General features: G+C 46.4%; 1 protein-coding gene across 1 annotated transcript; it reads left to right on the plus strand.

Moving 5' to 3' along the window:
- Positions 1–239: 239 nt before the first annotated feature.
- LOC133139971 (nucleus accumbens-associated protein 2) lies at positions 240–5,099 on the plus strand. The gene is made up of 6 exons (XM_061259462.1): positions 240–1,041; positions 2,561–2,737; positions 3,338–3,443; positions 3,723–3,820; positions 4,407–4,783; positions 5,004–5,099. The coding sequence occupies exons 1-6, from the start codon at positions 240–242 to the stop codon at positions 5,097–5,099; spliced, it is 1,656 nt and encodes a 551-aa protein (XP_061115446.1).
- The last annotated feature ends 6,980 nt before the right edge of the window (positions 5,100–12,079 follow it).

The following is a 12,079-nucleotide window of genomic DNA, read 5'->3' on the forward strand; positions in this document are numbered from 1 at the left end:
CTAAGCATTCAGTACACTATAGTGGTAGAGAAAAGTGAGTATTGCTGGGGGGTGAATGGCCTGTTCGTCATTATATTATTATATAGTCTAGATCAACTGTAAGTCGCTTTGGATAAAAGTGTCAGCCAAAATGACATGTAGTGTAAAATTTCCCACTTCTCTCCACCCTCCCCCCCCCCGCTGTTTTCCTCACAGCCTCCATAGATCCCCCCCCAGCCGCTCTGGTCCCTGGTGAAACCATGTCCCAGCTCCTGCAGGTCGAGATCCCGAACTTCGGGAGCACGGTGCTGGGCAGCCTGAACGAGCAGCGGCTCCTGGGGCAGTACTGCGACGTGTCCATCGTGGTGAACGGCCAGAGCTTCCAGGCCCACCGCGCCGTGCTGGCCGCCAGCAGCCTGTACTTCCGCGACCTGTTCAGCGGCAGCGCCAAGGAGCAGTTCGAGCTGCCGTCCTCGGTGGCGCCCGCCTGCTTCGCGCAGATCCTGGCCTTCTGCTACACGGGCCGGCTCACCATGGCGGCCAGCGAGCAGCTGGTGGTGATGTACACGGCCGGCTACCTGCAGGTGCAGCACATCGTGGAGCGGGGCATGGAGCTCATGTTCAAGGCCAACTCCCCGCTCTGCGACTCGCAGAGCGCCGCGCAGGACGAGCCGGGCTCCGAGCCCCAGAGCCCCCCCCCGGCGACGCTCCTGGGGCCCCCCGGCTGGTCGCCGCTGGCGCTGGCAGGCGCCCGCAGGATCAAGCAGGAGGCGGCCGAGGCCCCCGTCACGGCGCAGGGGCCGGGGGTCAGGCGCGGCGAGGGGGGCCCCGGGGCCCGGCTTCAGAGGAGCGGCTCGCTGTTCTACACGGGGGCCGGGGGCCTGCAGCCGTACCCCCACACCCCCGGGGACGGCTCCAGCCCGGGGGCCTCCAGCCTGCCCCCCACCGACAGCCCCACCTCCTACCAGAACGAGGACGAGGAGTTTGAGGAAGAGTCGTACGACAGCTTGGCTGAGGACGTGTACGGGCAGATCTACAGCCGCTCTGCCAGCTCGTATGCCAGTGAGTCCTTCAGAACGAGATCGATTGTTTCCTAATGCGACATTAGGCATGTTAGCTCGGGGGCGGCAGAGGAGTACAATGGTTATGGCCATTGCTTATTTTTACCTCCTTGCATGCTTTTCTCAAGTTATTTCTTAGGGCTATAGCTCCACTAAAAGGAGGACTCAAGGAAAGACTCGTGGATTGAGGAATTGAGGGAACATTTATTTGGAAAATGGAATGACCTTGCTCTTAAACCGTCTGTTTGTAGCCACATCAGTTACAGACTAGGCAGATGGGGAGAGGTAGATCCCCAGGTCGATCCTGAATACATTGCACATTTTGAAGCAATACTTTTGCAAAGGATGTGCTCATGTTTCCTTATAAATAAAATAAAGCTATATTCCACTTACTCAGTGCAATCTATCCATCCATTTAGTTTCACTGAGTTTTGAAGGGTTTCCTAGATATCTGCTTAAGCTCACCCTGATGGTGCCAATGTTTGTGGCACTCAAAGCCCCAAAGATTTAGATTTGAAAAACTCAACAGCAAGGTCTCTTTCCAAGTACAATGACATGGTTGCTCAAAAACATCCACCAAGATTTTTGTGAATGGTTTCATCAAAAACTACTTTCTACCAAAATATGCCATCTTTGTATATCCGTGCAAAGTATCAACAAAAGCGCACCAGTACCGGTATTTTGGGGTGCAGTGTTCATTTTGTTTTAAAACATTGTTTCAACTTTGTGAGTTAACATGTCATTACATTTGGAAAGCTATGTTGCTATTCAGTTTTTAGAATATACATTTTTGAGCTGCAGCAAATGTCTAGAATCTCAGCGAAACTATCTGGATGGATAGATAGCACTGCACGTAAGAGGCTTTGTAAGATGGCTTTATTTTATTTTTGGGTGGACTTGCCCTTTAAATTGAGGTTGCACACTCTAGTTAAAATTATATTTATCTTTTACAAGCCAACATTAGGTTAATGCATCCGCGCCGAGATGGTCTTTTAAGAGAACCCTGGAGCTTATGAAAAGGAATTTAAGACAAAAGTGGTAAAACGGCTTGGCTCCTGAATTAAAAAAAGAATTATGTATTCTAAGATCATATCGGTGTGAGCACACGGTTGAAGTATGAACAGTTGCGCTCTCAGTTTCTTCAGCCTGCTCATTGTCTATTCCTGTGATGAATCTCCCATTTGATCTGGAGACACCTGGTCACTACAGACTGGGACGGAGTCATCTCCACACCTGTGAAGTGCTTCATATTTTGGGCACTGGCACAGGTTCTATTTTTTGCCTCTTTGGACGACTATTTAACTTGAACCTGTGTGCAAAGGTATGGCTCACACATACATTTCTATCATATCAACAAGATTGATATAATTGGCTGTCAATGTATCTCTTAAGACACTATGGTTCTACAGTTTAAGTGTTGTTTTACGGGTGTTGTGTGATTAGCTGCATTTTTAGAGTTGTTGGGAGAGATGGTGTGCGATGGTGTGTGATTGGCTGACGCCTGCTCTCCTGTCCTGTAGTCCAGGACAAGCTGGAGGTTTCGGGCGTGCCCCTGTCGCTGGAGAGCCGCTCCTGTGTCCTGCTTCGCCGGGACCTGGTGTCTCTGCCTGCCAGCCTCATCAGCCAGATCGGTTACCGCTGTCACCCCAAACTCTACACCGAGGGGGACCCCGGGGAGAAACTGGAGCTGGTAGGAGGTATGGTGCAGTGCAGCGTGCTACAGTGGTCACGGTACGGTCAGGCTGAACGGTGCAGTACACGCAATGCGGTGCCGTACAGTAGTGTGGTGTAGTGCACGCAATGCAGTGAAATGTAGTAGTGTGGTGTAGTACACTCAATGCAGTGAAATAGGGTATTGTGGTGTAGTACACTCAATGCAGTGATATAGGGTATTGTGGTGTAGTACGCTCAATGCAGTGATATACAGTCATGTGGTGTAGTACACTCAATGCAGTGATATAGGGTATTGTGGTGTAGTACACTCAATGCAGTGATATAGGGTATTGTGGTGTAGTACACTCAATGCAGTGATATACAGTCATGTGGTGTAGTACACACAATCCAGTGATATTAGCACACACAATGCAGTGATATACAGTCATTTCGTATAGTACACACAATGCAGTGAAATACAGTAGGTTGGTGCAGTATACACAATGCAGTGAGATACACAAATTGGAGCGGTATGTGTATCATTTCATACTGGAAAGAAAGTAAAGCAACTACCCTGTACGGTGCACAGAACAAATGATCATAAGTTAAGGCGAGTCTGTAACATTTGTCCCTCTGTGTCTCAGGCACTGGCGTGTTCATGACCCGGGGCCAGCTCATGAACTGCCACCTGTGCGCTGGAATCAAGCACAAGGTGTTGCTGCGGCGACTGCTGGCCACCTTCTTTGACAGGTGAGAGGAACACCTGTCTCAGTCGGAGGGGGGGGGGTTCAGGACTGGGTTTTGTTAAAGAGAGGGCCTCCACCTCTGTTTGTTAAGTTGGGTTAAACCAGGCATGCAGCTCCACTGTGAACAGTCTAAGTCCACTGTAAGTCATCTCTGGACAGGAGATGTTTGCGTATGATTGAGTGTTTATGTGTGTGTGTGGGGGGGCTTTAGCAGTGAGGGGGTTCTAAAGGGGCACAGGCAGAGTCCCCTGGTGGCTGATGTTCTGGGTACTGCCCCATGCAGGAACACGCTAGCTAACAGCTGTGGGACTGGGATACGCTCGTCCACCTGCGATCCCAGCCGGAAACCGCTGGACAGCCGTGTGCTCAACGCTGTGAAACGTGAGTCTCCTCTGGCCCGGGTCTAAGACATGTATGCACGTACACATACACATGCACACGTACATGTACACACACACACAAACACACACACAGACATACAAACACACACACAAATACACATACACACGCACACAAACACACATAAGCATACACATACACACACAAGCACACACACATAGTGACACACACAGACATATGCACACACACACAAATACACATACATGCACACAAACACACATACACAGTCACACACACACATATAGTGACACACACGGACACACGGACACACACAGTCACTCTCACACAGTCACATGCACACACACAGACACACATACACAGTCACACACACACATATAGTGACACACACGGACACACACACACACACACACACAGTCACTCTCGCACAGTCACATGCACACACACACAGACACACATGCGCAGTCACACACACACATATAGTGACACACACGGACACACGCACACACACACACACACACACACACACACACACACAGTCACTCTTGCACAGTCACATGCACACACACACACATTGAAAGCCCCTCCTCTCCCCTCTCACCGCTCGCAGTGTACTGTCAGAACTTCGCCCCGAGCTTCAAGGAGAGCGAGATGAACGTGATCGCGGCGGACATGTGCACCAACGCGCGGCGCGTGCGCAAGCGCTGGCTGCCCAAGATCAAGTCCATGCTGCCCGACGGGATGGAGGTGTGCAAGGCCGGGGCCCCGGCGGGCGTGGCCCACGTCCTCGCCAGCCAGGCCGGCCTGGCCCTGCCCTTCGAGGCCGACTTCAAAGCCCTGCTCCCGTCCGGCCTGAACTTCGAGCAGCACCTGTACCGGGATCGCAAAGAGACCCACAGGACTCACCTGCAGCTGGCCGGGGCCAGCCCGGGGCCGGGGCCGGGGCCCGCGGGGGACGGGGCGGAGCCCGAGGGGGGCGCCGCCCAGGCGCCGGAGGAGGAGGAGCCTGAGGGGGAGGGGGAGGGAGAGGGGGAGGCCCCCCTGGAGAACGCGGAGGGCACGGTGGAAGAGGCGGGGGACAGGGCCGGGGACAGGGCCGGGGGCCGGGGCTGCCAGCCCTCCTCCCCTGAGGGACAGCAGGGTGAGAAGACTGGGGAGGGGCTGAGGGCGAGCGGGCAGTGAGCACCCCGTGTCACTCCGAGCCCAGCCCTACACTGTTCTGCCCTTCAACCTTATACATACAGCCGACACGCTCATAACCACGCCCCTGAACCCAAGAACTCATATGCACATGTACGCATGAATGCTCTCACACACACACACACACACACACGCACGCACACATACAGTCTGGCGGGGGGGTTCTTAGTTTATGAAACACAAGGCCAGAAAGACAGACAGGACAGGACAGTAGCCAAAATGGATTGGAGCTTCTAAGATTTGTAGTTGCGACCTCTGATCAGTGGACTTGCAGTATCCATGCATCTACACGCACACCATAGTGTGCTCATCAACTCTGGCCCTCGAATCCAAATCCAGGCCTGGTCTTCTTTTTCTCCCAGATATTTAGTGCTACTGATTGGATCGACTGTCTTCACACCTGACTCCCAGGTAAAGGGGAGGTGGAAAGCCAGCAGTTCTCAGCCCTGGTGGACAGTGAGTTTCTGATCCCTGCCATAGCGTGTACAGGGACAGAAACAGCTATGGCAGGGATCAGCAACTCACGGTCCTCGAGGGCTGAGGACGGCTGGTTTTCCTCCCTCATTGACTGTTAACATTATACTCAAATGCAGTAAACCGGGCAGACTGAAATGAGGGGAAGAAGATAGCATGTTTACAGAACAGTGCATTCAGAGGTAAGGAGGGAGAATATTTGGCTTGGTGGAGGATGAGGAGCTGGATTTGGATTCTAAAGCAGAAATACTCTAAAGGGGAGGGTTTTTAAACGGTCTTCAAAGGCATGCCAATGCTCTGCATGTCAGACGGCGAGAGACAGCTGCTCTTAGCGTTCCCTCAGCGGACTCTGCCTTATCGCGTGTCGGCTTTTAAACTTTGATGCGATGCGCAGAGGACCTGACTGGCAGCTTCCGTGTGTTAAAATCGCTTATCGGTGAAGCAGCGTGTCAGTGTGGAGAGCGTTAATGATGTTAGTATGTGGAAACCTCCCCCACCCCCACAGACAGACACACACATACACTCTCTCACACACACACACACACACTCGCACACTCATGCCTAGGGATTGGAGAATGAAGCTTTGAAAAATATTCAGAGCGACCAATTACTATCAGTGACTTGCTGATTTTAAACTTTTAAAATCATTGTGTGACCAGCACATTTTTTTTTGATTGTCTTAAATGAGCCAATGAGTGGCGAGGTGCAGTACTGTAGCCCCGCCCCTTCATGGGGTTAACAAAGCCTCATTCTCCCATCGCTACTCCGACCCCCAGTGACCCACACGTACACACAGGCTCCAGACGACACACACTTGCATGCAAAACTAATCAAGAATAAAAGAATCAAGCCATTAACTAATGTGCAAGAGAAAAGATAAAGTGCTGCAGCTGCCTGAAGATGTGCTATTAATTATTATAAATCACCACAATCCCCCTTTTTTTCTGTTGAAGCTCAGAGATGAGGACTGACTTGGCTGAGAGAGCTCGGGTTCAGTGTGTGGCGCAGTGTCAAAGAGCCGGCGATGGAGCCGACTCAGGCTTTTTAAATTGAGAACGCTCAGTCTGTCTGAATCCATGCGTCGGACTGAATTGATGAGGACAAAAAAAACTAAACAAACTGATACTGTTGGCCAATAGCATTTGCACTATGAGAGCTGAAGTCTGCGTGACTGGATTGTGGGGCGAAGCACTGATCTTTACTGGTGAAAGGTCACCTATGGTTTCCTGCCCGCGTGGATCTGTACTGGCGTGGAAAACGTTTGTAAAAGAGTGTCTTTCAAAGGCGTTTCTTATTTTTATATTTATTAGAGAGGTATAGTAATACACGGAAGCTTAACGTCATTCGTATCACAAACGTCGTTCCTGTGTTCTTTCTCTCGTTCTACCCCCTGCCCCCACCCCATCTTTAACCTGATTTAAACTTGTGGATCTGTACCTTGCTTTTTCCCAATTGCAGGCTGTATTTATACTGTATTTATAGAGTATGATTTCTGCTCAGAGAGAATGACCCAGTAGCTGTTTTGCATTGAGAATGCTTAAATTTGCACATTTGCCTTCCATTTACAAGGAAGTTACGCATAATCTCACTTATCGCAAAGTTATCTTCAGATGGAATGCATATCATTCATTTTCTGAAGTGTGAATGGAATCTCGTATTTTTTGGTGAAGTGGTAAAGTGGTACTGAAGAAAATGGCGAACCATTAAAACGGCTTGTTTCATGTTATTCTTAACATGGAAGAAAATATCTAGTTCTACCTGAGCTGAATTCATTTTTCGTTAGAAGGGATTATGTTGTTTGGGATACAGCAAATGTGCTTGGGTATGTGTGGGTATGTGCATGCGTGTGTGTGGGTGTGTGTGAGTGGGTGGGTGGGTATGTAATGATCCAGCTATGATATTCCTGATTGTTAAATTCCATAACTTGATGTGTGATGTGAATGATTGTGTTGAAAATGTGCCATATTATCGGGCCAGTTGTTTTCCTGCTGTAGGAAGTAGCCCTGTCATGTGAAGGACAGGTTTTTATTGCACTGAGGGAAAAAATATCTATCGCAGTGTCAGAGAAATGACATTCTAAATATTTGTTGTAGAATTCTGTGTGTGTGTGTGTGTGTGTGTGTTGTTTTGTTAACATACCTGCATACAGTGCCCTCCAAAATTATTCATACCCTTGATACAGATGCACAAAAAAGGCAGTATAAAATGAATAATACAAGAACTGAGCTGTGTATAAGTCTCAAACATGGAAAATATTCTACATTATTTATAAAATAAAAGTAAATGTATGATTTAAATTGTACATTTATTTATAAATCTTTCACAAAATATTCAAGGCTTCAGTGGGGTAAGATGCACTTGTGTCCTCTAAGTTTATCACTTTTCCAACTTAATTAAACTTTGTTCATTATAGATCCCATAGCACTCATTGCAAAGAGACGCCCTGGTGTCCCATTTCAACTCTCAATCTGGCTTTCTTAACCGGCCTCCTAATCATCCTGATTTAATGTGCTCTTCCTCTCCACCGTAGCTGGTGTGTGGTTTTCGTACTGGTGCAAAGTGCATGTGCATGCATCGCCCAGATGGGCACATCACGTTGGTGGTGGTTGAGGTACATTTTCCCCTCATCACTCTAAAGTGTGATATAGTTGCTTTTTTCATTTTATTTCTTTTTAATCATCCCAACTCGCACTGTTCAACAACCTTCTGTTTCTTCTGAGATGTATTTATCTCAGATGGATAACATATGGATTGTCCATGTGCTACCTTATTTGTTATGCCCCAGTGGATCACAGGAAGCCACAGACTGAAATATGTAATGTTAATGCTGATTTACTTTACTTCTTTTTATTTTATTTCAAATAATTGACAAATATATTTTTGGAAAATCATTTTACTTGTAACAATGTGTAATTGTGTTAGTATAAAAGAATATACTTCTTCCCATTCCCTTTTTAAGTATACAGTATAGCTCATTTGCATATACTGTTTATTTTGTATAGCTGTGAAACATATGAATAATTTTGGAGGACACTGTTTGTTGCCTGGGTGACAGAAGGAGTGCTTCATTGCCAAAACCCTCCAGAGGTAGGTAGCACTGGATGGAACATTCTTTCTTTGGAGCTTGTGCTAAATTGCCTGTGTGTTTTTAGTTGTTGTCAAGGTAGCAATGAACAGGTCTTCCAGTGTAATCAAATGTGTCAAACACAGTGCTTATGATGCTCTGCTTCCATACCTCCAGTCCTCTTCTATTCAAAACTAAACCAAAACTGAACCAAATTAACTAAGACTCAAAATAACACACTTGGAGGGACACTAGTCTACTATACTCTTAATCATACTTTCTATTTAGGCTATTTAGTATCACAGAATGTTCTAGCAACAGAAAGAGGCGAACCAACCTTTCTGCCACCCACAGGCAAGCGTGTGTGTGCATGAGTGTGTGTGCATGTGTGTCTGTTTTCCCTTGGGCTGTGAGTGTTTTAGGAGAAGCATTGGTCGAAGGAGAACCATCGGCATTCAAAACATATTTATGGATTACACGCTACAAACTGCATGAGATTAGACTTGAGACAGACTTGGCAGGCTGCAGTTATGTGCTGAGTCCCATGATGTTCTCTGCACGAAATCACAGTTTCTCACCAGCAAGTGTGAAAGGAGCTAGGCCTTGTCACCTTGGGATGCATTCTCAGTTGTATGCCCAAAATAAAAAGAGAAGAGAAAAGGGGGAGTCAAAGAGAGAGTAAAACATTGCAGAATTGCTTCACTGTCACTCCAGGCCTTAGACCTGGGACCCCGAGTTAGAGAACTGGTTGTACTTGGGTTTTATTGCTTGAAAGGGAAGTGAAGCACTTGGTAATATGATCGCTATGACCGACCGGTTCATTTGTTTCTTACCTTAAATAAAGTATTCAAATCTGAAATTGACCCGTATTTGCTCAAGTTTGCTTCTTTGCAGATAGTAGCCTGAGGCTGCAGCCATCTTGGAACAAGCTAGGTTGTTTTGGCTGCAAAACAGCTCAGTGATGAATTGTGAGGAACGAACAAAACAGACAACCCATTGTTATCCCCTGGGATGCTAAAATGAGCATTACTGTGTAAATGGCTACAATAGTTGTCATGCTAGGTAACCAGCTATGAGCCAGCCAGCTTGTATCTTCTATGTATAAACCCTAGTTGTTTTACCCTCCCATCCAACCATAGAGTCTGTCATAGGTAGCTTGTGGTCTGAAGAGCAAATAAAAAGAGAATAATTAAGTGGTCCCACGCCCCATCCCACAGTTGACCATATCAGAGTAGCCAGCCAGTGGTGTAGTTGTGGTCTCGTCAGAGGCAGGTCAAGCAGATGAAGCTGTCATATCACTGAGTGCTTCACATGCCCTTTAAGGCAGCAGAATAGCTCATGGGTTTCTGGGAAGAGTTGCAGACAATTCTGGGAATTGATGTTGTTGATGTTGTTGCCTGCACTATGTCCAGATGTCAGGATTTATTGGGCTGAAATTACTGACAACCTGGCATAAACCACCCAATGCGAAATCGAGTGTAAATGCAACATCAAGTTCACACAGTTCACACAGTCATATAAGCAATTGAGCGTTGGGGTCCCAAGTAAGAACACAGTCCTTGTACAGAGAACCACCAGGGATACAGAGACAGTAAAAGACTGAGCAGTAAGAATGTATGGATGAATGTTGGCGTGTGTGTATGCATCCACGTATGTCTCTTAACGTGCACGCATGCATTTCTGTGAGAGAACTTATCTTATTTATGTATGTATGTATGTATGTATGCATGTATGAATGAATGTACAGTGCCCTCCATAATGTTTGGGACTCAGACCCATCATTTATTTATTTGCCTCACTACTCCACAATTTGAGATTGGCAATAAAAAATGTGATTAAAGTGCACATTGTAAGATTTTAAGAAATGGCATTTTTATACATTATACATTTTGGTTTCACCATGAAGAAATTACAGCAGTGTTTATACATAGTCCCCCCCCCCCCCCCCATTTCAGGGCACCATATTGTTTGGGACAGAGCAATGCTATGTAAATGAAAGTAGTCATGCAATGCAATGACTGCTTGAAGTCTGCGATTCATGGACATCACCAGTTGCTGGGTGTCTTCTCTGGTGATGCTCTGTAAGGCCATCTTTAGCTCATGCTTGTTTCAGGGGCTAGTCTCCTTAAGTTTTCTCTTCAGCATATAGCATATTTTTCAATGTTGTCTTTATACAGCCTGTTCTGTATGTCAACTCCTCCTCCTCCTCCTCAATTTTTTTACAGAGCAAACAACAAACAATAATAGTGAACAACTGTTAACTCCTAAATCCGTTTTAATAAACATTTTAATGTTCGCAAAGACAAGACGTTACAAAGTAGCTGTAGCACACAGTCATATAATGATAGAAAGAAAAAAAAAACAGATCACGTGTCGACTACACAGCATTTTAAAGAAAAGTTCTTTCAAGCTTTCTTGGCCATCTTTTAAATTGCCTGAAATTCAGTTCCGTGGTTCTCATAAGGTGTTTTAGGGGCGTCATTTTAAGCTGATCATAAGTTCAGTTCGCATGGTTTTTGTTTACAATGGATTTGTATTTATCAACATACACGTGGTTATGGAAAAAGATGTGTCTACATGGATTTGATAACTCTGGCGGAATTTGTTAGTTTGGTTTCGATCACACAAAAATTCCCACACAGATTTACGAAAATATTGATAAATGAGGCCCATTGCACGCCAATGATATGTGATTAAGTCCTGAACATGACTGCTTTCATTTACATAACAGTAATATGGCCCAAAAAGTGTGGTATCTTGAAATGAAGGGACTATGTATAATAAGTTCTATAATTCCTACATGGTGAAACCAAAATACCCTATAAAATATAATAAAAGTAGAAAAAATCTACTCTTTGATTGCAAATCTAAAATTGTGGAGTGCAGAGTCAAATCAAGAAAAAAAAAGATGTATTTGTCCCAAAACAAAATGCAGCTTACTGTATGTATCCTCTTCAGAAATCACAGGATGAAGTCCGTATTGAACGTCAATAACAATGTTAATGATAATGCACTTTACAGTTTTTAGTGAGGGAGGAGAGTATGAGGGGAGCCATGGAGAAGGTGCTCAGAGCGACGACAATCAGTAGCGGGAAGGAGGCCCTTTTTGGGCCGTGCAGCTGTGAACAGGATGTGACAGGCAGTCTGCTGACTGCTGCCGTTCGGGAGATCTCTGCACCCGCAAGGCTTGGTGGTGTCATTGTGTCACAGTCACCAGGAGATTGATCCTCGCAGTCACTCGGGTGACCCGATAACGAAGAGTGAGAGACTTTCCACTTTTGAGTAAGACTTGCTCGAGGAGACTTTCGAGTTCCTGGAGGACCGGAAAAACTGGCGTCTTTGGCCGATGGACAGTGAAAAAAAAAAAAGAAGCAAAAATTCAACCGGACACGTGTCATAAGTACAGTGCAGTTTACTGTTCTCTTCTGCCTTTGTGTTCATTTCAAAGAAGCCTTCGGCCTCTGTGGTTCAGTCATGGCGTGATGGGGGTGAGAGAACAGCGTATTATTTCAAATGCAATACTCATTTGCTTTCTAATAAAACTT

The sequence above is a fragment of the Conger conger genome, chromosome 11, assembly GCF_963514075.1.
Source record: "Conger conger chromosome 11, fConCon1.1, whole genome shotgun sequence".
NCBI lineage: Eukaryota > Metazoa > Chordata > Actinopteri > Anguilliformes > Congridae > Conger > Conger conger.

Coding starts and splice junctions, on each gene's coding strand:
- LOC133139971 (XM_061259462.1), top strand. CDS start 240: ATGTCCCAGCTCCTGCAGGTCGAGATCCCGAACTTCGGGAGCACGGTG. Junction 1,042..2,560: donor CTCTGCCAGCTCGTATGCCA/GTGAGTCCTTCA, acceptor CCTGTCCTGTAG/TCCAGGACAAGCTGGAGGTT. Junction 2,738..3,337: donor GAAACTGGAGCTGGTAGGAG/GTATGGTGCAGT, acceptor TCTGTGTCTCAG/GCACTGGCGTGTTCATGACC.